The 27,457-nt window shown below is 35.7% G+C and overlaps 1 protein-coding gene across 2 annotated transcripts in view; it reads left to right on the top strand.

Annotated features, from left to right (window-relative positions):
* Window positions 1-21,386, top strand: part of LOC150091063 (transformer-2 protein homolog beta-like) — a 160,767-nt gene extending 139,381 nt beyond the window's left edge. The window contains exons 8-9 of one of the 2 annotated variants that reach the window (XR_016547404.1): window positions 3,619-3,730; window positions 6,918-7,009. Coding sequence is in view for 1 of the 2 variants with exons in the window: in XM_090381536.1 (XP_090237662.1) it covers window positions 6,918-7,033; window positions 21,157-21,289 (249 nt within the window). In the remaining variant the exon portion in view is untranslated. Of the gene's footprint in view, window positions 1-3,618; window positions 3,731-6,917; window positions 7,034-21,156 lie in introns of those variants that run through there. The other variant, XM_090381536.1, reaches the window with a different exon arrangement.
* Window positions 21,387-27,457: the final 6,071 nt, after the last annotated feature.

Raw genomic sequence — 27,457 nt, forward strand, 5'->3', positions numbered from 1 at the left:
AAGAAGTTTGCATTAAATTATATTTCTGGAATTATAAATAATTTGTTTATTTATTGGCTAGGATTGGAGTGAACATATACGCTGTATTTCTGACACCCCTGGGATTTTGGAAGAATGAACCATACCTGTCATCCGCATTTCTGGAATAGGTATAAAAGTAATTTTGTTCATGCTATAAGTAAGCAGATCGATGAAATGCAGTAGGTTAGTCGAGGCATTGAGTTTAGTGACAGGATTCGTCATAGAATGCCATGTTAGCAATCAATCCATTTGAGCCATTGCAGAGAAACTAACACCATAGATTAATATTGGCTGATGTAATCACCATATGAAAATGTAATGGCGATACTACAGCTGGGAAGCATTTTTGTGGACTGTAGAAATTGACAAAAAGAGGCTGACAAAAAACAAGGAATTCAGGAAGGCCATGAGAACTGATATTAGTACAAGGAAATTTGTTTTGATGTCATCTACATCTTACTGTTGTAACAGTGTCTTCCATGTTTTTGTAATAGCATAAATTTTCTTTGCCTTTCCTAAAAAAAGCCTTAGATGCTAATGCACCATAAAATCCAAAAACAAACAAACCGAAAAGAAAAAAAAGAGTAAAACTAAGATAAAATCTGAATTTTTAAAAAATTTCTGCTTATTTTCAATAACAAATTGGCCATCAAATAACTAGTCTACATTGCATAATAGGAATGTGAGATAAAACTGTTCTACAACATGCAGCCATTTCATCATACTTTGTGTGGTGTTGAAGCTAATTAACGGTGTTATTCAGTAAGTTGCTAAATTTCAGAAGACACATGCAAGATTTTCCTCGTTTTGTAAAATCGTGATTGTAACACATCTGCTTTGTGTACTGCATGTAAATGTGCCTTTTCAATTTCAAGTGGTCTTAAACACAATTCACAGTTTCTGCCTTTTGGTAAAATGGCAACATCTGACAAATCTGTTTAAAAAGAAGCGATGAGAAGAAGAGCCACATGAGCACTTTTCAGTTGCCAGATTGAAAGGTATAAGTGAATACTAATGAGTGGTACTGGCATACATCCAAATCCAGTTCATGATCCAAAAGAAGTGAATCCAGTAAGGCTGAACTGGACAAACATTTGGAGTGACTGGATGGGTGAAATGATTTTTTTTTTTTTTTTGGCCGATCCTCTATAAGCTTGCATTCTTGCATCATATGCTTCAACTAATTCTAATGCTCAAGAAAAAGACTGCATTGCAAACTTCTGGTGAAAGCAGTCCTGAACAGGCCAAGAAAGTTAAATTGTAGGGATGTTCTCACTCATTCAAAACGTCTATTCATGTTCCTGTCGTCTGGCTGGGATAAAGCAGTTTGCTTATTTCCTTTGGATATTATGCCAGTGTTTTAAAATCTGAACATAGATATTCAATACAGTATACCTCACAACTGTGCCCTTGCACATATAAATGTCGAGGTAGTGCAGATTTCATAAATTTTGCTTTGCATCATTTTCAGTTTTGAAATTTTTTATGGGCAAGTTTCCAGTACTTCTTGGTGTTGTTAAAGATTAAAGTGATTAGTTGTTTTGCGACTTTTTTTTTTTTTTTTTTCCCAACATCATTTTCAGTGTTCTGAGTTCTTCTCTTTCTGTGAAGCTTTGGAAATGCTCTTGACAGCCAAATCTAGACAGCATGGCCATTGTTATGAACAAAACTTTGACTCTACATTTCTGAAGATGGCAAAGTATGCAGCAGTATCTTTTGAAGCAACCAAAAACATGTAAGAAAAAATCAAAACAGAAATCCATCGACAGAAAATTTCTAGATAGGCTAATGTTTGAATGTACTACTAAACAATGCTATGGGTGTATTTAATATAAAATGAGTAACGTTGCCAGTGAAATTTAATTTCTAATGCAGTATGGGCTCTAATAAATCTACATTTTTTCCAAGAAATGTCCTGTTTTCAGCCTGCTTTTTGTGAAAAAGTTATTTTCCTGCTGCTTACAGTTACTCAACATCTGGCTTTTTGAAAGGCCAGAGTTAGCAGCTGTGCAAACATCACAGCATGCAGTGCATAACATCAACTTGCCTGGTGCATAACCTATTGTAATTAGTTCTTGAAATATTGGAAAGCTGCATTATGAAGTGACATGATGTGAAAATTTGTGATATGTGAACTTGCCATGTTATTCTATAACACATTTCCAATGTGTGTTGGCCATTTGAGTTTGGCAGATACCCAAAGAAAGTTATTTATTGTTTATCGTCCCAGCTGAGCAGAGTTTCAGGTAGGTAGAGGGGGGTGTGTGTATTTGCATAAAAGTGAACAAACATATACTCAATAGGATTGAGATTTAGAGCTTGTGTTGGCCAGGGCAGATGTGGTAATCTTCCAAACTACACATGTACACGTTTGGTATATTGACTAGTTGCATTATTGTTATGGAAGTATCCCTCCCTGTCAAAGTAGACTTGTAACATTGTCATTGGCAGGTGCACTTGACCTGCAGTGATGCTCAACACAATCTCTCTTGTCCATACTACTGACTATTGGGTTGAGTATGCCATAAAAGTATGTTCCCACCACTCCTTTACTGGTAGCCTATACTGCTGCTAAACACTAGGTGGGAGTTTGTTTTATGTGGTTTCCTCCATGTTTTTCTGGGTCCACTCTTTTTTCTCTTGGTGCCATTTCATATTCTTTTTCCAATTCACTTCCAAGATGCAGAATGATCTCCAATTGCTGTAGTCTGTTCTCCACATGATGTAGGTGCTAATGAGTCCCATAGTTCCTTCATCAAAAGATGCCAGTTGGTTGTACCATTATTTGATGACAGTCACTTCCAAATGCTATGTAACCAATTCACCCACCACCTCTAACTGTCCCTTTTACTACTGAAAAATGATGAATCTTGGAATCCCAACCGGAGTAACTACCTTTTGTACTAGCAGTTGCTACCTATACACACAAACTGTCATTACTCTTCTGAAGTTGATATGGGCAGTTACTTTTCTCATTACTAGTTTGTGATAGTGATATTCCAGCCCCGCCTTCCCCTGGCATATGTCACACGTTTGCATTCATTTGTCTAATTAGCAAAAATATGCTCCAAGCAATAGGTTCTCATTACTCATTATAAAGTTGTCAAGTGTATTCACTAATGATTGAAAAAAAATCAGTATTTAGTTATGCACTCCCACCAAATCTTAATTCGGTTCTCATGTGATCAATCGTTTTTGATATTTGTAAAGGGAAAAGAGTGGATAATGCATTCAAGATATATTGGGAAGAAGTTATGTGGAGAAGTAATATTTAAACCTTAATTCTGAAAAGTAGGCAAAAATCGAGCAGGAAAGTTTGGTTAAATTATGGTTTGCTTCCTGCTGCCCTTAGAGAGAGAGAAAAAAATAATAAAAATCTGACTACACAAGTGAACTCCGGAAACCATCAATAGCAGCTTGCACCATTACTGTGAAAATTAAAGTAAATGGAAAGAGGGGATATTGAAAATTAATATTCTTAAAATTTTAGTACTACAGTATTTATTCTACTAAATATTTAAAGCTGTAAAGCAGTTAAGATATTATTTGTAAATTTCAACAATTGCTTTAATTCTGAAGTACTGTTTTTTCTAATAGAAGCTCTCTGGATGAACACTGCTCGGTAAGAGCATAGATGTCTGCTTATCTCTTGGTGCAAGTTATGAAGATGGATGTTATATGAATAATGCATTGGGACTTCAAAAGCGTAGTTAGTATTTGCACTGTTTTTAATTCCGTTAAGGTTAAATGAGAGCCTAACCAGAGTGCATTATTTTGCCTGTATTGGGAACAAAGATTGGTTGTTTTCCGAGTCTTAACTTGTTTGCCCATCTTTTTCATTCTAGATCCGTCCTAAATGTATTCTTGACAAAACTAAGTTATAAAATTAAAATTTTTGTCTTGGTGGAACTTGACATCACAAAAAAAAAAAAAAAAAATATATATATATATGTAATAATAAATAAAAATACAATTAGAATTTCTTTCAAACAAATTATTAAAAGTTTGAGATTTAGGGTGTGGGCCTTAATTTGAAAGTGGAGAGTATCGAAAGGTTTAAATTTGCCATTTTAAATATTTAGCTTTGAATCCTATGCATTGTAAAATGAATATATAAGGAATTCGGATAATGTTACTTAACTTTTTTTATGTATAGGATATTAATAAAAGATTGAGTACTGCTTACGAGATCGGTTGTTCTCATCAAAATACCAAGAAAGGGCTATAATAACAAATGTCCACTGAAACTACATTTCTTATTTACAGCTCTTTTTGTATTTTATTTCCAAAATTTTGATGAAAAGTGAATGCCACAGAAAGTAAATCAAATGTTAATATGTGCAGATTACCTTTATTAAAATGATCTCTGTGAGCTCTATACATCTTTTGAACATGTCTTGCTATATATTGTGTGACATTCTCGAAAATGTCTTGTTCCAAGAATTTCCTGACCTCCCTTTTCAGCTCACTGGGAGAAAGTAAACTGTTGACTTCAAGTGACCCTATACATTAAAATCAGATGGATTAAGGTTCATTAAACGGAGCCATGCAGTTAGGCCTCCACGCCTATCCATTTTACTGTGCAGTTGGCATTAAATGCCGTCATGCCATCATGCATAACCATAGACATCCTCTAGTTGTAAGACCAGCTTCATTTGTAAACAGCACAAAGCCAAAGAAGTCAGTTTTGTCAGCATAGTTGTGTGGGTTAACATTTGCTGCATTTCTTCCACTACTGACATCAGTTATTTGTTTTGTGCAGTTTAGCACTTGTTCTTTCAGAGCAACTGTTTTTAAAACCTTCATCTTCATACTTTGCTGTTTTGAGTGTGAATGATCCAGTTTAATTTGAGTGTTGATCTACCATTTAAATGTCTTTGTATTTGGCAAACACTGATGCAAAGACTTCTGTATAAATTAATGCTGTTGTTTCTGTAAATAAATGCCTCTGTATTGGTATCCTGACTTTGCTAAAATATATACAGATGGATTGAAGTCTGAGAGTGGATCGGGTGCAGCAGTGGTACTCCCTGATACTACCATTTCTCTATCTCTTCTAACAGAGTGTAGTAGCTGTTAGACTGAATTATATGCTATGAATCTAAAGCTTGCACTAGAAAATATTTTCCATATGTCAATTCAAAAGAGCATAATATACACAGACTCGCAAAGTTCCTTATTAGCCATGCAAAACAATTCCCCACCTACTCACCCATTATTAAAGCTCATCAGAACACAATTTATACGTCTCACAGAGCATCAGCAAAAGGTTATCTTCTGCTGGATCCCAGGCCATACTGGAATACTAGGAAATGAAATTGCAGATGATGCTGCCAAACATCCATCCAGCTCAGCCTAAACGAATTCACTAGTACCGTTCACAGATTATAAAATGAATATACAAAGTATATGTAAAAGTCAACGGACTCTTCAGTGGCAAGCACAAGTTCATAATAAACTACTTCAAATTAAACCTGTACCAAAATTATCGACTTCCAGCCTCATTGCAAACAGACAAGAAGAAGTAATTCTAGCCATAATCGGCCATACTAATTTAACCCATATGTTCTTTTTGTCAGGGAATGACCCTCCTCAGTGTAATCACTGTCATATGCCACTCACAGTCAAACACATACTTCTGGAATGTACTCTATATAACAGTGCTCGACTAGTGTCATTCACTTCTCTGGCAAGTTTAAAGGAACCTTTGTCGCTTAGCCATATCATAGGCGAAAAATCAAATCTCACAGAATTCTTCTCCTTCCTAAAACAAATAGGATTGTATAGCAGTTTTTAACTGCTTCTAAATCATCCAACACAGGCAGTATGAACCACTTACATAAGTGCAATATGGCCTAAGTAGCCATTGCACTTAAAACTCCAACAACAACAAGAACCTCTGCACTGGTACAGTATTTGGAATGCTCACAGAATGAAAACCCTGACTTAGTAACAGAAATATAAACTTCAACTTTAATCTCAAACTTCATAAACACTAATATATAATGTCATGTTACATGCTTACTTTGCTCGTAATGACAGTACAACTTTAAACACTACCTGACCTCCTACTATTCATACAAGTGATGACAGACTGACCAGAAATGCTCAAAATACACAACAGAGTCATCATAATGAATGTAGTTAGTATGCAAAATTTCATAAATGCAAACCCAACTATAACTTGAAAATTAGTCATTGGTGAACATCTCTTTATATGGACTTGGTGTTTGAAGGTGAACAACAATCCTGTAAGCAGTGTAAAACCTTTTATTAATACCCTATATATATGTATAATTTTATTTATTGACTCAGAATTTACATAATATGTGTAAATAATATGAATTAACTATTGCTGATAGTTAATTCATATTATTAAACAAATCTTTGTCATAATAGTTCACATTCAGTATTGCTGTCACTTTTTGAAATGAATTCTTTGAGGTTTACACATAACGTTATGGTTTAAGACAAGTACATTGCTCTGTCTACTAGTGTTTCTTACAGTATATACATAATATATGTGTATATATGAATTAACTATTATCGTGTTTCACACAATGTATTCCTTATTAAACAGGTCTTTTTCATAAACAATTCACATTTGTTATCTCTATCACTTGTTGAAATGAATTTCTTTGAGGATTACACATCATCAAACAGAGTGTTTCTTACAGTACATACTTTGGAAGGATGTACATTCCATAGCATGGCTCCTCTCTTGCATAGCAAAAATTACTTTAGAAAGGGAATGAGATGAACTGTAATCAACACTGGAAAATAAGCCAAAAAATAATATAGTATGTAATACAAACAAAATACTTTATTTTAAATACAAATTTATTTCAATTTCATTAAATCATTTCATTACTTTTCAAATCTTACTTGCATTGTAGGCTAAAGAAAGAAGCAATGGACAAGAAATAGATGGGCGTAAAATCAGAGTTGATTATTCAATTACGCAAAGAGCTCATACTCCCACACCAGGAATTTACATGGGGAAACCTACCTAGTAAGTATTTCAGATGAATTTTAGAGAGAAAATGGAGAGAATTTTCAGAGATTGTACCATTATTCTTTACTGATATAATAAATTATAATCAGAAAACTGTATTAATGCTTTTGATACTGTATTAGTGTAGTTTGATAGTATAAATCCAAGCTACAATGGTCAATATGTTTTACATTGAATTTTAATATTTGTAGAAGAATAAGAGAATTTACCGCAATATGGTACGTAGAACACTTCCATATGACTCCAGAAATTAAAACGAATATAAAATTGACAAAAAATGATTACAGTAATAAATTGAAAACAATTTAAAAAGTTTAATGTAAATTTTGCAAAACATTTACATAAATTTCTCTTATTCTTCTACAAATGTATTAGTGTAAAGAAGAATTTTCCACTTTAAAATTTCAAAAGTATCACCAGAAAGAGAAAATCTGACCTGTGTTTTTTTTTTTTTTTTTTTTTGTTATTGTTGTTTTCACCTGACTGATCAAAATGCTAAACATGACTTAAAATAATCTGTTATTTCAAATTTCCTTGTGCTATTTGAGGAATACTTGCATGTACACCATGCTAGGAGCATAGTAAATAAATTTGATGAATTTAAAGTGCTGATCAAGTCACCAAATGCAGACATTGTGGGGATATAGGAGAAGTGGTGTCACTTAGATATAAGGGATGCAGAATTTGAATATGGGGAGTACAATTTGTACAGAAAGGACAGGCAGTATAGGAGGAGGAGAGATTGTTTCTTAGTTAAGAAGCACATAAAATCTAAGGCAGTGCATCCAGTTGAAGTGAGTTGCCATGTTAAGCCAATCTGGTGTGACATGAGCAGGAAAACAAAAACAAGAGTAGGAGTGTATTATGGCTGAATGATGAGTACAATGAACAACTGTACAGAGAACTACAGAGGCCAGTAAATTAGAACGTCTTATAATTGGGGATTTTAACTTTTCAGATATAGACTGGAACTTGTAGGTTGGTCACTCATGCACTAGCAAGTCTTTTGTGGATTTATTAGATGGCTGTTTTCTACACCAGCAGCATGTTAGAGAGGCAACATGAGAGAGCAATACTCTTGATCTGATTTTCAGCAGTGATTCTTCATGCATTCAGAACTTGCACTAAAAGAAAGATTGGGTAGCAATGATCACAGTGTATTGATGTGGGATTTACTTAAAGATGTAACTACCATCGGGGGTAAAGGGAAGGGTTTTTGCTTTTATAAAGAGTACTACGGTGGTGTCAGACAGTTTTTAAATTTTACACAGGGGGACTAACTAATGATGTTACCAGCAACAAATTCTAATTGAGAAACATTACCTGAATGCTTCTCATTTAGAATGCTCTTTGTGGGGTAATTTTATTAGTGGAGTCTCACTAGATTCAGTGCTGGGTTGGTTAATGAGAGTAATGAAGGTATGCTGCTGCTGCAACAAGATCTAGAAAAATAAGGCAGAATTAAGAAATACTGTTCAAGGAAGTCCACCAACTAAGAAATACTGCTCAAGGCTTAGACCTAAATGGATGTCAGATAAACTATTAAGACAGATGGAAGAGAAGAAAAATTCATGGGATGCATATAAATTACCAGGTGATACAGAAGCCTGTGCTAGATATAAAGTAGTCTGCAATTAAGTCACAAAGGTTAGGCAAGTCTCTGCCAAAGAATGCCAAGAAAAGCAGCAGAGACTTCTTTACTAATATTAACAGTAGGAGGAAGTGGTTGATCATATTGGTCCACTTGATGTCAGCGGTTTAACTGTTTATGATCCTGCTCAGGTTTATCCGTCAGACTAAATAAGTATTTTGCCCCTATATTCGCTCATGAGGTATTCTTTGAGTGGAGTGGGGGAAAGCCAAAAATTATCAAACTCTAAATGGGAGATGAATGATTTTGTGATAACAGAGGAAAATGAAAGAGAAACAAAAAAAAAAGGCACCTGGGTTGGATGGGATCTATTCAATAATATTAAGGGATGTAGCAAAGGAGGTTAGCAAACCTTTAACCATAATTAAGAGAGCATCTTTGGATTCAGGTTCCTGTGGACTGGAGATATGCAAATGTAACCCCAATTTACAAAGAGGAATCAAAGGGTGACACGTAATTACAAACCCTAGCTTAACTTCTGTGTCGGAGAAAATAATGGGAGTCACTGGTTAAAGAAGTAATGCAGAACCTTCTAGGTAGGAGTGCAGTTATACTTCACAGCATGGGTTTAAGAGGAAATCTTGTCTGACCAATTGGATTAGATACTACGATGCAGTCACAAAGAAACTAGATGCAAAAATTATTTTCATATATACTTGGATTTCAGAAAACTTTTCATACTATTGCACATAAAAGACTGCTGTCCAAATTAGAGCAGTGTAGCATTAAGTGACAGTTACTGCTTTCGATAAAGGGGGATTAAATGGAGAAGACGGAGTGGTTGTCAATGGACATTGCTCTTTGCGGGGTAATTTTTTTATTAGTGGAGTCTCACAGGATTCAGTGCTGTGTGATTAATGAGAGTAATGAAGGTATGCTGCTGCAACAGGATCTAGAAAAATAAGGCAGGTGGGCTGAGAAATGGTATTTGAAGTTTAACATCGACAAATGCACGGTACTGCAAATGGGTAACCAAATACGGAGGATGCAGAAAGGTCAGGGAATGACCATCGCATATCTCTGGAGCAATATGGCCTTAGTTGCTAATGCTCCTAAAAACCAAATAACAAACAAACAAACAACAAACTGCATATGGGTAGTAGTAATTCCAGATTAACATACTAACTGTGTGGTACTACACTCAGGGTAGTGGAAAATGGAAAAGACTCTGGGGTTATCTTGCAGTCAGATATGTAATTCTCTGAGAAGTGCAGATAGGTTGCCAGGACAGCCCATGGGGTTTTTTTCAATGATATACAGGAATTTTGCTAGCAGGAATAAGGTGGGGATTATCCTATTGTATAAGACTGGTCAGGCCACATCTTGAGTACTGCATAAAGGCCTGTAGGCCCCATTTTACAGAGGGTGTAGAGCTGCTAGAACGGGTACAGAGAAAGGCAATGAGATTGGTGAAGGGAACAAAGGGGTGCTTTTACTGAGAAAGGCTTCAGTTTTATAAATTGCAGTGGCTCCCAATCTTTTGTCACTCGAGTCACACTTTAAGTTAAAAGATGAATATTAACGGCACACCGAAAAAGCGATAGCCATCGAAATCAGTGGAATTTTTCCTAATCTCACAGCATACTTGAAAAGGATCACAGCACAGTGGTTGGGAACCACTGGTCTAGAGACTAGGCACATGTGAGATGATCTGATTGAGGTGTTTAAGGCTTTGAATGGCTTGATCAAGAAATTCTTCCTCTTGTGCAGACTATGCACATGAGGGTATATAAATTCTAATTGAGGAAGGATGGCTGCAGAATAGATTGTGTGGAAGTTTACCTTCAGCAAGCTGGTGGTTGATTACTGGTACTAGCTTCCATCTGTTGTGGAAATGGATAGTTTGAATAAATACAAGGAAGAACTAGACATACTATTGGAGGTGATGGATAGATGAAATGGTTTTTTTTTTTTTTATTTTGTTTGGTGGATGCTATGTGCTCTTTTTGCATCATTTGCCACTATTAATACTAATACTAATTTAGTTCAACCAAGGCCAACAGTACATCAGTTCTTTCTTCTTTTATAATAGATTCTGGTAGATTCACTTGCTGAAATTGGTAGAACTGATACTGCAAAATTTGCTTCATTTATTTCTCTACCTTGGATGTAACAGATGTACTGGAAATCTGGCAACCTTTGAAACCTTGGCAGTAAAACTGCCTACTACAAGTCAAAATCAACCTGATTTAGTCAGCTATGGTAACGAACTTCTAAATTTTTTAAGCTTAATTTTTGTACTTATTAAGGGAAAAATTTTTTCATGTGGGAAGACAGCAAATTTCATATGCTTTGATCACTCAGCTTAATGAAATTTAGCTGAGTGGTCAAGCATGAGAGTGGAGTAGCATATGCATTTGAGTTAACTATGGTTCTAGCCTGAATTACTGCTAAATACAATTATGATTATATATTCTTTGTAAAAATGATTAATCATAAACTCTTCTGACCTAGTAGTCATGTCTGATTATAAACAGAACATTTTTTAAATGGAACTGAAGAATTTAAGAAATATGCAAATCAATTCTTCAACCTATCAAGGAGTAATAACCTCAGTAAATGAATATGGAACACATTTGATTGAAGAAAGGAAACGAATAGCCTTTCCACACAGATGAGAATAACTTGCCTAAAGTTATGAATTTGCTTAAACTGTTTTAGATTTCTTGCACTGATATGTGATTCGGTTCTTTTTCTTCAGGAATTTATTAACTTTTCTTGTTTCAAAAAGTAGTAGTAGAAGAGGCATGGGATGCAAGAAGGCAAGCGTATGAGCTTGTGTAGCATCAGCCAAAAAAAAAAAAAAAAAAATTTCACACATCCATTCCCTCTAAAAATTTATCCAGTTTCTCCTTGAATTTATTAAACTATCAACTTCCACAACAACAGATGGATGTTTGTTCCAGCAATTAACCATCCACTGGCTAAATGCAAATTTCCACACATCTATTCTACAATTGTCTTTCCTCAATTTGAATTCATGCCCCCTCAGGGTCATAATCTAAACAAGCAGAAGAATCCCATCAGAATTCAGCATGCTCAACCCATTTAAGGCCTTATATGCCTTGCAGGTGCCTAGTTTACAGCCGCTGCAATTTGCAGAACTTAAGCCTTTCTTGGTAAGAGGACCTCTTCGCTCCCCTCACCAATCTTGTTGCTCTTCTCTGTACACTCTCAAGCAACTCTACATCCTTCCTAAAATGAGGCCTCTAGACCTGTATGCAGTACTCAAGGCATGGCCTGACCATTACCTTATACAAAGGGATAATCACCTCCTTTTTCCTGCTAGCAAAATTCCTGTATATCATTGACAATACCCCATGACCTGCTCTGGCAGTCTGTCTGCATTACTGAGAAAACTTCATATCTGGCTGCACAATCACTCCCGGGTAATTTTCATTTTCTACCACCCTAAGTGTAGTACCACACAGTTGGTATGTTTCTCTGGGGTGACTTCTACCCATATGCACTACTTTGCATTTGTCAATGTCAAAGCCTAATATACTTTTATCAATCAATATCATTGATAAATATACAAAGCAACAGTGGGCCCAACACCAAACCCTGTAGGATTCCACTAATAATGTTAGTCTACAAAGAGCAGCATCCATTGATTACCACTCTGTCTTCTCCCACTCAACCATCCTTTTATCCATTGTAGCAACTTACCCTTAATACCATACTGCTCCAATTTGTACGGTAATCTTCCATACGCAACAGTGTCAAAAGCTTTCCTGAAATCCAAGTACAGTCAGTCGTCGTATAACACATGTTTACACTACACGAATTCGATCATACACGATTTATAAATAGGGGAACGGTATCTTATATAACACAAACCGAATTCGCTTATGCACGATTTGCCTTTGTGTTTACAAGAAATGGCAGTCGAACGCGGAATCACCCCAACTGAACGCAACACGATAGGAATGAAGAGAAGATTCTGAAAATGTATTTATGTGTTTTATATCAGTGAAGGGGAAACACATTTCACCATAATAACGTAAAAACCAGCACAATTCCAGCTATCAGTATAATTGCAAATGCAATTAGATCGAGTTTACTACCAGTTTATGACAGATTCCATTATCAGTAATGCAACTGGAAATTGTTTTTGTTTTATGGTAGTAATCCCTAGAAATGTGCTTTAGTAAAATGTGAGGTGTTAATAGTGTATCTCTGCCTTTACGGTGTTGTTTATTCAGTTGCTACACGCGCACAGCTTTGTTTATGTGTATTAAGCGTGCCTCCTTGTTTTGTAATTGTGCTTTATTCCCTAAAAATGAGTCAAATACTTAAAAGGTGTGAAAAGGAAGTGTCCTGGTGAAGACACTGCAGATTCAGAGAGAAAAAGAAAAGCAATATCGATAAACAGAGGTGGACTGGGTCAAAAATTCTTACTCCGGGAAAATTTATAGTGGCCTTATACTATGGTTTAAGGCCAAAATCACACCAGCGTCTGGCCCACCGGGGTTTCCTGGTAAGGCTTATGACCAGTCCGCCTCTGTTGATAGAAAAAAAAATATGAAATTGTGAAATGCTTTGAGCGAAATGAAACATCATGTAATATTGCCCATGCTACAGGCCTAAATGAGGCAACGCCAAGAATTACAAAGAATGCAGAGAAAATAAAAACAACTTTCATTGCAGAAACAACTCAAAAGTGTAATTAATTAAAATCCATTAGATCAAGACAAAGAATTGGAAGAGATGGAACGGCTGTCATCTGTTTGGATAGAAAATCAAACAAAAAACAAGTTTGCTTATGTAGAAGCAAAAGCAGTAGCAATATTTTATCACGTAATAGTCGTAATAAAATACTTACGTATTTTATTACGATTATTTATTGTGTTTGGTAATGTTTTCGTTACAAATGTATGTTCAATCTTGGGTGGTCGGCACCTAACCCCATTTTTCCCATAGGGCCTGTTGTTTATATTGCACGAGGGTTTCTAGGAACACAACTATCGTGCTATATGAGGACTGACTGTATATGATATCAAAATTATTTTTTGCATCCAGTTCCTTTGTAACCACATCATAGTATCCATTCAAATTTGTCAGACAAGACTTTTCCTTGACAAACCCATGCTGCAGTCTTGTCTAGATGATCCTGCATTGCATCTTTCACGCCTCCGTAGCCAGCTGCTCCATAGTGGGAAGGAGCAGCAGTGCATAGCACACGCTTCTTGATTAGACCGGGGTTCGAGCCCGTCACCACCAAATACGGAGGATGCAGAAAGGTTAGGGAATGACCACCACATATCCCGGAGCAATATGGCCTTAGTTGCTAATGCTCCTAAAAACCAAAATAACGAACAATGCAGCTTTCACCAGTGATTCCATTATTTTACCCAGAACGGAAGTTAAACTAACTGCTCTGTAATTACTTGTGTTACTGTTAGATCCCCCTTTGTGAATTGGGGATACATTTGCACATCTCCAGTCCATGGGGACTTTCCCTGAGTCCAAAAATGCTCTCATAATTATAGCTAAGGGTTTGCTTACTTCCTTTGCCACCTCCTTTAATATAACTGGATAGATTCCATCCACCTCAAGGTGCCTTTCTTATGTTTAACTTGAATGATTTTTCCTCCATTTTTCTCTCAGTTATTACAAAATCACTTAGCTCCCTGTTAGAGTTTGTAAAGTTCTGGCACTCCCCTCATTGAATAACTCCTCATGTGTGAATGTAGATGCAAAATACTCAATCAGATTATAGTCAGTTCTGCTATAACGCGGTACATGTGCTCCTAAAAATCTCCTCATTATGCTATTTCACACATTAAAAACAATAGGATAAGGCAGAGCACTCAAAAAAAAAAAAAAAAAATGTTCAGTCTGGTAAGTAAAACAGTATGAAAAAGTTAGAAACCCAATAATATTGCTAACAGAGGTTTAAACAACCTAAATTTCCAATAAATAAATAAATAAATATTACAGTAATTATAGCATTTTACCTTGACAAGATATGAAATTTGTTTGGTATTTCTGTTCACTGACTTTATTTATTTTTTTTTTTTTTGATTGTAAAATTTAAAACAGTAAAAAAGATGAACAACCAATAACGACAAACACAGCACGCACAAAAGAGAAGATTCTGAAAATTTATTTATGTTTTTTATATGATTTAAGAGGAAGGGGAAACACATCTCACCATTACGTAAAAACCCACAGAATTCCAGCTATCAGTATTATTGCAAATGCAATACGATCAAGTTTGCTACCCGTTCATAATCATACTGTGCTAACAGAAAAGTCCAGTAAACCGGGAACTGAAAAATGTTTTTGTTTTATAGTAGTGACCTCCACTCACACAATTCCTGCATCATGAAATTTCTGTTCGAACAGAAAATCTTGTGAATACAGTGAATGATGTTTGATAACAGTGTCTCCGACCTATACAATTACAGTAAATAGGAAATATAGCTCTCACACATTTGACATTTGACATTTTTTAAGTTTCGTAAACTTTATGTATTGCGGCACAGGTCTCTACTTTCAGCTTGATGCTGGGTTTTACATTCACCTGGTGTAACTTGCAGACGAAATCGTGCATGGGCCAATGCAAAAATTGCATTATAGTTGCATTGTTCCCTAATGTATGAATCGCATTGGAGCAAATTCGCATTGCAAAAATACGAATTATAGCAGAACTGACTGTATCAGCTATCTGAGCAGGACCATCAACAGTCGAACCATCAATATCAAATGGGCCGATCTGATTCATTCCCCTTCCTTCTATAAAGTGTTTTGGATCGTGAAAGGAATTTGAATGACACAGTACTACTACACTAATGGTTTCTTGTTGCATTTTTCAATTTGATAAAATTTCTTTAACATAAGAAATAATCCTGTGAAAAGATATTTATAAAATATTTCTCCCTGTAATATGTATTTATAGGCCAGGGATTCAATTTTCTCACTTAAATTAACACTGGCTCTGATTAAGCATATCACTTAGTTGAGTTTTCTGTATTGTCTATTTTTTATAAATAACAAGTCTCCTGTTTAGAATAAAAAGAAAGATATACTTAATAAAGCAAGATATATAAGTGGAAAATAAGCAAATGATTCAATCAAAAAGCAGTTCTCAACTTCAGTATTAATTTTTGATATCATATAGTTTATATATATATATTTTTTAACTTTGATAAATAACTAAACTAGGACTTTGATAAATAACTTTATCAAAGAGGTAACTACCATCAGGGGTAAAGGGAAGGGTTATTGCTTTCGTAAAGGTAACTACAATGGTCTGAGACTGTATTTAAATTCTATACAGTGGGACCAACTGATGATGTTACCAACAGCAAATTCAAAATTGGAAGCATTCAAGAACTTATCTTGGAAGCTACTAGGCTTTACATACCAACTAAGAAATATTGTTCAAGGTTTAGGCCTAAATGGATGTCAGATGAACTAATGAGACACATGGCAGAGAAGAAAAATGCATGGGATACATATAAATTAACACGTGACACAGAAGCCTATGATAGATATAAGCTGGTCTGTAACCAAGTTACAAAGGAGGTTAGGCAGGCGAAGGCAGATTACAAGAAATCTTTGGCAAGGGATGCAAAAAAAAACAGCACAGAGTTCTTTACTTATGTAAACTCTAGAGGAAAGGGGATGAATCAGATTGGTCCACTTGATATCGATGATTCAACTGTTGATGATCCTGCTCAGGTAGCTAACAAACTAAATGAATATTTTGCATCGACATTCACACTTGAGAGTTATTCAGCGAGGGGAATAACTGAGAGTAAAGTGGAGGAAAAAATGTTGAAGATAAACACAAGAAAGGCACCTGGGGTGGGTGGGATCTATCCAGTTATATTAAAGAAGGCAGCAAAGGAAGTAAGCAAACCCTAAGCCATAATTATGAGAGCTTCCTTGGACTCAGGGGAGGTATCTATAGACTGGAGATATGCAAATGTGACCCCAATTCACAAAGGAGGATCAAAAGCTGACACAAGTAATTATAGACCTGTGAGTTTAACTTCTGTTCCAGGAAAATTAATGGAGGCACTGATTAAAGAAGCACTGCAGGATCATCTAGACAAGACATCAGTTATAGCTCGGACACAGCATGGTTTTGTTAAGGGGAAGTCTTGCCTGACCGATTTGATTGGATACTATGATGCAGTCACAAAAGAACTGGATGCAAGGAATAACTTTGATATTATATACTTGGATCTTAGAAAGGCTTTTTATACTGTTGCACATGGAAGACTGCTGCACAAATTGGAGCAGTGTGGCATTGGAGGCAAATTGCTGCTATGGATAAAGGGGTGGTTGAGGGGGAAAAGACAGAGAGTGGTAATCAATGGACACTGCTCATCGTGGACTAATGTTATTAGTGGAGTCCCTCAGGGTTCAGTGTTGGATCTATTATTGTTTTCTGTATTTTTAAATAACATTGATGATGGTATATCAAGCTTAATGTCCAAGTTTGCAGACGATACAAAGGTTGGCAGGGTTGTTAAGGACTCTACTGACGCTATGCTGCTGCAACAGGATCTGGAAAGGTTGAGCAGATGGGCTGAGGGGTGGCAAATGAAGTTTAACATTGACAAATGTAAAGTACTACATATGGGAAACAGCAACCCCAGAGCAATGTATCAACTCTGTGGTACTACACTGACAATGGTAGAGAATTGAAAGGACCTGGGGGTAATTGTGCAGGCAGATATGAAGTTCTCTGAGCAGTGCAGGCGGGCGGCAAGAGTAGCTCATGGTGTATTATCAGTGATATACAGGAATTTTTCTAGCAGGGATAAGGAGGTGATTATTCCCTTGTATAAGGCAATGGTCAGGCCACACCTTGAGTACTGTATACAGGTCTGGAGGCATCATTTCAAGAAGGATGTAGAGCTGCTGGAACAAGTACAGAGAAGGGCAACAAGATTAGTGAATGGAACAAAGGGTTGCTCTTATGAAGAAAAGCTTTAGTTTTGCAAATTACAGTGTCTGGAGACTAGGCACCGGCGAGGTGATCTGATAGAGGTGTATAAAGCCTTGAATGGTTTGAGCATGCCCAGTGCTGATGGGATTCTTCCTCTTGCTCAGAATAATCACCTGAGAGGGCATAAATTCAAATTGAGGAAAGACAGATTCAGGATAGATGTGCGGAAATTTGCCTTTAGCCAGCGGGTAGTTGGTTGGTGGAACAGTCTTCCATTCCTTGTTGTGGAAGTTGATAGCCTAAATAAATTTCAGGCTCAGCAGGTATTTCGAACGAACAGAGGGGTGAAGTGGAAGGTTTTTTTTTTTTTTTGGCTGATGCTTCATAAGCTTGCTTTCTTGCATCATATGCCTCTACTAATGCTAAACTAAACTTTTTTTTATCCCAGTAATTAATGTACAGTGTTTATCATTAAACTTGTGTAGCAAAAAAGCCTGCCAGTGCAATGTAAGCAGTTTAATAAATTGCCATTGTAGTTTTAATTTCTGTTCAGGAACAACTTTGCATTATAGTATCAATGTAGAAGTGTTTACAGTGCCTTGAGTTCCATAAATTTTGCATGTGGCATTAGTAATAAGTATAAAAAAAGGTTTTGTTGCTACCTTGGAATATCCTTTTGGATCTTAGGTTCTCTCATTTGTGGAAACATAATGACATTTGAAGTGATCTTTGATAATAAAATATTTACTCATATGTGACAATTTTTATTTAAAACCGTACTGTTATATAGGCCATTCATTATTAGTAAAACAAGCTTTTAATAATCCTATAATATTAGTACATTGATAAATATACAAAGCAACAGTTGGCCCAACACCGAACCCTGTGGGACTCCACTAATAACATTAGTCCACGAAGAGCAGCGTCCATTGATTGCCACTCCGTCTTCTCCCACTCAACCACCCTTTTATTCTTAACTTTGGAACTTCTTTTAAATTCCACTTAAAGAAGGGAGTGGGATAACTCTTTTGTTATCCCACCCCCTTTTCCCCCCTCTTACCTGTTGTTCCTAGTGATACATAATGTGTTTAACACATCTTGAGTGTCAGGTGAAGTGATTGAAACATTGTTTTAATGAATAATAATTTCAGTTAAACTGGTAACAATGAACACTCCCTAACAGCTTAGATATATCAAAGACAGCTATGTTCAAAAAGTGAAACTACAACAAACATGTTTCATTCACAAAATGATTTTGCCGACTGGGCTAGCCGGGTGAGTAGAGTGCCTGCCTGGCAACCCAAAGGTCGCGGGTTTGAATCCCGTCTCAGGCTTGGATCAGAGTAGAAAATGCAAAAACCTTGGGAGGTGCACAGAAGCCGATGCATCAACAACTAACAAAAAAAAAAAAAAGATTTTAGAATGGATTGATTTTCGCATATTTTTAAGAGAATTAAACCATCTCTGAGTCATTTTTAGCATTGCTTCTTGTCCTTTAAAAGTTTTAACAACAGATTTGAAGTTCTATAAACCTTCCACCTTTTTTCAAAAAAAAAAAAAAAAAAAAAACATTTTTTAAAGGAAAATAATAGTTTACATCTAAATAACACAACAATCAAACTTTACAACTAATGTCTTTTTACGAATTCTAAAAAAAACTAGTTTCCCTTTAACTTATTGGAAGAAATACAACTTATTTCTAATAGAAGTAGGTTTCCTTATATTAGAAGTATGTTTAGTTATCTGATTAGTATTTTGCTTAATAGAAAAATTTGTATTGTGTTGTGTGTGTTGACTTGCATAATTTTCTCCAGTTGTTAAGGAAAACTGAAATTTTAAGTTATGCTCTTGATTATCAGGATTAATATTTTCCACTTCTGGGGTTTGTGACAGATGCACAAGTTTTCTCAGGTGGTATCATTTCTTCTGATTTACCTTCATCAGGTGACCTATAGCAGTTACCACTAGACTCAGAAATATTTATGTTTTGCTTTACACTCACTGTCCATTATGAAAATGTTGGGATTCGGGTTTTCCAAGGGACTGGAGGTTTAGAACTTCTTAAGCGGGAAAACTTCTTAGAAAATGACCTGAGGGTATGAAATACTAACTACACAAATAAAAATGAAAAGATACACATAAGTTAAAGATGATTTTTAAGTACTATTTCAGAATTTATAAATATTTTACTCTGCCTATGGGAAACATTTTTAAACTGAGGATTTCTAATTGCTTAACATTCTGTTCATTAAACTCATTACCAAGTTGGAAGAATGAGTTCCTTTGAAGTTTCAACTCACCTTAAAAGGTCACAATTGCAGTAAGACAGAGCAACAGTCCACTAAGTAATTCAAAACTGTTCACAACCATCAGAACTTAACTCTTAATGTGGTCGACGTCCAATTATGGATATCAATGAAAACATTTGCAATATGTCACTTCCATTACTTCAAAATGTTTATACTAAAAAGGTTTTAGCGCTGAAAGCTTCAAACTACGGAAAATTCACTAATCAAACAAATTAGTGCATAGTATAATTTTTACTTTTTAGCAAACCACTGACCGAAGTTGGTGAAATGGCATTGTTTTTGATATACATGTATCTCATATTGTGAATGCCTTCACAACAAGTTGCCCTGATATTGCACTACCTCCAATAAGCAATACCACCACCCAGGATCTGCCCAAAATAAGTAACATTAGTCTTCTCCATCGCCGAAGCATTGCTTATTGGAGGTACTGCAATATCAGTGCAACTTGTTGTGAAGGCATTCACAATATGAGATTAATGTATATCAAAAATGATGCCATGTCACCTATTTCGGTGGTTTACTATGAACTAAAATGATGCTTGGCACTAACTTTCTTGATTACCAAATGTTTATATTTTTTTAATATTAAAAATAAATAATTTCTATATTTAAAAAATGTATTAAGTGGGAAAACGTCATTATAATAATACGCTGTGTTTTCTTTATCATGAACTTTTTATGCAGAAAATTTTTTACCCGGGAAACTTCTTAAGGGGGGAAATAATACATAACAACATGGAGTTGAAATTGAGACTTAAGAAACCAAACCTACAGGGGGAAACTTCTTGTGTGGGATTTCTTATCCTGGTTCTACTGTATTTTGTTTTAACAAGTTATTTAATGGAACACCAAGAATAATAATGGTACTGTCAGCCACAATATTTTCTCAGATTGTCTCGATGCACAATCGGAACTTCATATGGTGTAGTGATAGATGTAATTTTAAAATTCACAGATGTTCTTTGTGTGACCTAAATGGTCCTCTTGATTTCAATCTTATTTTGTCCTTAAGATAACTGTCTTGCTTTGTAAATAAATTTTATTTTCTCTATTTTTGCAAGCTCTATTTTGTTCAGAAATCTGTTCACTAACTTTATTTATCAATTCTTTGATAAAGGGCAGGGGGAACAATGGTGTAAGGAAAAAAAATAATTAAAATTTTAACTTGCAATATTTTCAAATGTTTCTTTTTGATCTAAAAGCATTACTTTAATGGCTATAATAATATAATTTTTATTTGTTTTGACAGTCCAAAATATGGTGGGAGCAGCAGTGGAGGATACAGAAATCGCTCACCATCTCCATATTATAGATCATCAAGCAGATACTCTCGATCTCGTTCCCGCTCCTACTCACCTCCCCGTAAGTACGGGTACTACTGAAGGACAGGAGCAGTGCTGCTTCTCTAAATTTTTTTCCTCTTTGGGCAACAGCTAGTGGGGAGAAATTACTTTACACTGCATGTGAACTCCTGTTCCTTTTTTTTTTTTTTTTTTTTTGGAAATCGCATCTTTTTAGCATGATAACTTGTTACCTCCCTTCATTATTCTCATATTCACTATTAGAATGATGTATATGTTTCTAAAAGTACTGTAATGTAACTGTAACATGTAACTGTTCATTTCCTGTTCATTCTGATAACGTTTTCGTGTTATTTCACTAGTAGTTTGAGCCATTTATTTTGTCAGCTGAAATTACCTGCTATCTTCCCACATTTGATACATGTAGGGACATTTGTAATATACTTACCTTGCAACTGTTTTAATTGTAGTGGTAATTTGTTGTGATTGTAATAATGTTATTTGCTTATTAAAGTTGCCATCCCATTTTTAAAATGTAGTTTTCAATAAAAGTCTTCTTATTGATATTTGTTTTTTGTTTAAATTCCAAGGGCTAGAAAGAAGGAATAATGGATGAAGAAGGAAAATAAAGATTACTGTTACTTCCATTTGAAGATGGTGAACATGAAAACACAAGAACACATTTTTTTTTCAAGATTAGAAGCAAAGAAAATGATATGAAGTTCCTTCTTTCGATGGTCGTTAAAGGGAATTTCAGCTTGAGAAATTGGAAAAAGAAAGGAAGATTTTCTTCCAGAAGCTTGAAGAAGGACTTCTACTCAGAAGAAACTCATTGATGTTTGTTTTTAGGTAAGCAAACATCAAGTGAGAATCTAAACATTTACATCCATGCACAGACACATTAGAACACTATCTACTCAAGTACAGTGGGATGTCGATTATCCAAACTGATGGGGATATACTTGTTCAGATAATTGATTTATAGGAAGCAGATTGCTTTTGAACTGCTAGAATTGATCATCGAAGAAGCAAAATTTAAAATTTTACAATAAATTTTCTGTTGTTTTTATCCAAACATTGATTTTTGACCTACTGCTTATCAGGTCACCAGCTTGACATTGTTAACACGTCTTTAAAATACAGTAACTGTTTGTCCAAAATCACTTATTTTTTCCTGCTCCTTAATGTATCACCAGCTCGCTACACTATTAAAATTCTCTCTCTCTCTCTCTCTTTCTCGTAGCACAGTTAGTAGAATCGCCATTCTCCCCACACTAGCTGGAAAAGACAAGGAATTTTTAGGGGCTTTTTCACAGTGGCTGAGTCTCACAGTCTCAGGCAAGGGTAGCATGGTTTTTCTCCCGAAAACTCAGAATTTTTTTCCTACAAACAGAAATCAACCACAGAACACGCCTAATTTACAGACTGTATATGGAGCAATATGGCCTTAGTTGCTGATGCTCCTAAAACCCTACAACAACAACAAATCTGTGTCTCTCTCTCTCTCTCTCTCTCCTTTTTTTCCAGTGATGTCAATTTATTATCTTCTGTCTTCCCAAGTGAGCAAAATTCCTTATCGATCTTTACAGGTTATGCAAACAGAATTATGAACATAAGTAAATGTGTTTTTTTTTTTTTTTTTTTTCTGTGCTGCAAATTTCATCACGGCAGAAGCTGTAAATGTGACTGCTTGGTATTATATAAGCCATTACATTACTGGTCTTAAAAGGGAATAATTTTCCACCTGATATTGCTAAACAAAAGCAAGCCTGTCTATCTTGTTAGCTATAAATTAAATAGCTTTATTGTCAAAATATTTTAACTGATATAAATTAAGCTGACATGCATGTTGGCACTTTTAGATATTACTCTTTGCCAGTTCCTTGCATGGTTCAGATAATCAACGTCCCACTCTAGTGTACTGATATTAATATCAGCATATGGTACATGCATGCATCCTGAATATTCAGTCATTTCATATTTATTATTTCGTGTGATTTTTGGCACAAGAGCTAACACCGTTGTATAACTTCTTAATATTTGTTCTAATGTATCTTTTGTTAATTTCAAATATAATATAAAAATAGTCCAGCAAGTCTGAGGAACCTTCACTTTATGCAGCTGTTCAAAAATTGCAGTCTTGAGTAGCAGTATATGCCAAGCATTACTGGTTATTGTATGTATTTTACACTATTCTGCATTAAAATTTGTGAAAGTACACATTGCTTGCTTGGATATTTTCTTCTCTCTGCCTTTTCGAACAGTTTTGTAAAACTTTAGCAAGTTCCTTCCAAAATATTCTTTGATTTAATATAGTGTAAAATGTGCTATATTTCCTGTACATATTTACCCTTTGCGTGTGTGTGTGTGTCATAGTATGTATGGTTCAAACTGGCTTTTGAAGAGTATCTCTCCTTTCTGCAGTGCTTTTACAATAAACAGCTAATCTAGTAAGTGCAGATCTGTACCATTTACTTTATTAACTCTACAGGCAATTTTACATTCCCTTTATTAAATAAATTACAGTGGAAGCTGTAAATGTGACTGCCCATTATTTTATAAGCCATTACATTACTGGTCTTAAAAGGAAATAATTCACCATCTGAATGCAGATTAGCATTCAGCACTGCTTAGAGTTTTGTGAATGCTGATTGCATATGTTAAATCCTCCCATAGGTAGTAAAATTGCATTGTAGTAAAATCCACATAGTACACCAATGTTTGGTATCTCCCCCTTATCATAGAATGGTAATTTTAATTGTACTGTTTTTCACTAGGAAATCAGTAAACGAGGCAGTGTTTTGACATGCAGCTTGAATTTTGTCCAGTGCACTGTAGCAGGGGAACATACATCCGATTTGTTTATTGCATATTTTCTCAAGCACTTTCCAAAATATTCTTTCTGATTTAATGCAACATAATATAAAATCTCTCTACCTCATTCTGTCAAATTCATCTGTTGTTTCTACCTTTCTCCCAACTTTCCTAACAGTGAGGTAATTTTCCTTGGTGATTTTAATGTTCACAACTCCAGCTGACTTCCGTTTTCTAGTCACACTGACCCAGCTGGTCGAGATCCTGAGGCTTTTGCAATTACTAATGACTTTGCACAGATTTTTCATTTACCTACAAGGATACTGGACAATCCTAACCATACAGCCAACACGCTTGATCTTTTTCTCACAAATAACCCTTCCAAGCACACGGTCGAAGTGAGTGGTCCATTAGGCACCTCAGATCACAACTTAGTTGTTGTCTCTTCTCTAATGGAGCCTTTATCTCATGACTATTCCCAACCTCATGTTGTTTGGCATTTTCTTCTTTTCCTTTGTCGGATTACTGTTTCAAAACTTCTGATGTCAGTGTTCAGATAGTGTCAGTGAAATTATTCTTGTAGGAATGGAATCCTTTATCCCAAACTCCACTTTAAAATCTCGCCCTTTAAACCTTGGTTTTCCAATAAATGTGCTAAGGCTGTTCAAGAGAAGAATGTTGCATATCGTAATTAGCTTGTTTCCAATTCTTCAGTTTCATTTTCTGCCTGCATCAAAGCTTGCAACAATTGTAAAGCAGTTATTAATCAGTCCAAACTATATTTTGAACAGGCTAAGTGTAGAAAACTTACTTCTTGTCCTAATGGTAGCCGAGCATTCTGGTCTCTTGCCAAAGCTATTGGCCGCAACTTTTGCCCATCTCTGCTCCCACCTCTGTCAAAACCAGATGGTTCTGTTGTCACTTCAGCCAAGAAAAAGCTAACCTGCTAGCATCCCATTTTTCATCTAACTCATGTATTAATGATCTTGGTAGAACACCTCCCACCATTCCCAACACGCTCCATTTAATGCCGCCTGTGGTCGTCTGTCAAAAGGATGTCAGAAGAATTTTGACAAATCTTGATACTAAGAAAGCTCCAGGTCCTGATGGTATTTCTCCGCTAGTTCTCAAAACCTGTGCTCATGAAATTACTCCTATTCTTTGCCGCCTTTTTTCACCTTCTTATTCCAAAGGTGCTTTTGCTTCTGTTTGGAAATTTGATCATATCCAGCCAGTTCCTAAAAAGGGTGACAAATTCCTCCCATTCAGTCCCGTTACAATTACTTCCTCTTTCTAAAGTAATGGAGAAATCAATTAACCACCAACTCTTAAAACTACTTAGAAACCTTCCGTCTGATCAACGATCGCCAGAGTGGATTCCGTCAGTGTCGATCCACTGGTGATATTCTGGCTTATGTTACCCATTTATGGACAAATTCAATGGAAAAGTTCTGTGAAACAAAAGCAGTTGCTCTTGACATATCAAAGGCTTTCGATTATGTTTGGCATAAATGTCTTCTAACTAAACTTCCATCTTATGGTTTGCCAACTGTTTTTTGTAATTGGTTATCTAGTTTTCTCTCTGATTGCTCACTGAGGGTGATGGTAGATGGCTCTGTGTCTTCTAACTTCTCCACTAATGCTGGTGTCCTTCAAAGTTCAGTTCTTTCCCCCACTCTTTTCCTCTTGTATATTAATGACCTTCTTCCATTGACTGGAAATCCTATCCATAGTTTTGCCGATGATAGCACATTGCATTCCACTTTCCATTTTGAGAAACCTTGTCCTGCTCAATGAGCTTCAACTTCTCAAAATTACGCTACCAATTCCTTAAATGTCGATCGCCAGGTAATTCTCCAGTGGGGCAAAGACAACTTAGTTGATTTCAATCTTTCTAAAACTCAGTCTTGTCTTATATCCTGCAAGAAGGATTTTTCTGCTCCTGTGCTTATCTTTGGTGGTACTCCGATTTCTAGGCAAGTTGATATATCTCTTTTGGGGATTACCCTGCTTCTAATCTCTCTTGGCACAAGCACATTACAAATATTGCTTCCTCTGCATCTGAAAAACTTGGTTTTCTCTTTTGCTCTTGGCATTACTTTTCTTCTAAACAGCTATTCACTCTGTACAAATCACAAATCCGTTCTATCATGGAATATTGTTCTGACATCTGGGGCAGTGTCCCCAAAACCTCTCACAGGCGTCCAGATTCCGCTCAGAAGAGGGCAGTTAGGTTAATTAATGACTCATCTCTAACAGAGTCTCTCCACTCACTGTCTCATAGACATACTGTTTCTGCTGTGTGCCTTTTATATAGATACTTCCATGGACACTGTTCTTCTGAAATGGCTTGTATAATTTCTGCCCTCTCTTTCAAAACAGTCCGAACACATACCAACATCCATTTACTGTCCCGCTTCAAACTCGCAGAACCAACTTTTCATCTTCTTCATTTATTCATTCAACTGCCATTTTCTGGAACAACCTTCCTTCATATGTATTTCCTTAAAATTTCAGTCTACAGAAGTTCAAATCGAATGTCAACAAATATCTTCCCTCGTCTTCTCAACCTCCTACCCAAGCACAGTACTAAGTACTATAGGTTCTAATACCGCTCGTGTGTGTAGCTACACATAGTAGCTTATGCGCCTTTAAACTCCCATAACCTCCCAAACCTCTCGTGTTTGGGGTTTTCATAAAAAAAAATAAATAAAATAAAATACATGTAGTTGTAATTGTGGCCCATGACTTGTGCTGTATACTGTTATTTCATGGTACTTGGTGTGATCAGAAAGTTCTGAGAACGGTATAAAAGACAGATACGAAATTCTGTCCCACCCCAACCTAGTCACCACAAAGTTAAGTACACTTATATTTAATGTACAAAGAATTTAATCCTTCAAAAAAAAATTTTTTTTTTTAAATCTTCAAGTTGGTGGCCAGGCTTATGCAGTTTTTTTTAGTTCTTTATCTTTGAAATGTTCCACAAAGATGAGACTTGGAAGTTTCTGAACAATTAACAGATCAGGGGTGTAATTGATCAAATCCACATTCATGAATTTTAACATGCACAACCTGGGATTTGTGTATAGATGCATTGTCATGGAGAAGCAAACCCAATGACAACTTTTCTCATCTCTTTTTCTGAATTGTAGCTTTAACCTCAGCATAAGGTTAGCATAATATTTCCCTGTTGCTGTGGTTTTAGGTGCAAGGTAACCAATTCATAACAATCAATTTGTGTCCCAGAAAATTGGGGCCAGCATTTTTCTACATGATGATTTGGTTAAAAATTCTTCCGAGTTTGCAGATTCCTTGTGTTTCCATTGGATGCTTCTAATTTGGATTCAGTATCATCATTCAGTAGCCAATTTTCATCTCCAGTTACCAAATGGAATAAAAATCTATCTGGATTAAAAGAATTAGTTTTAAATT

The sequence above is a fragment of the Mastigoproctus giganteus genome, chromosome 1 (genome assembly GCF_048544385.1).
Source record: "Mastigoproctus giganteus isolate SK-2022 chromosome 1, ASM4854438v1, whole genome shotgun sequence".
In the NCBI taxonomy this organism is placed as follows: Eukaryota; Metazoa; Arthropoda; class Arachnida; order Uropygi; family Thelyphonidae; genus Mastigoproctus; species Mastigoproctus giganteus.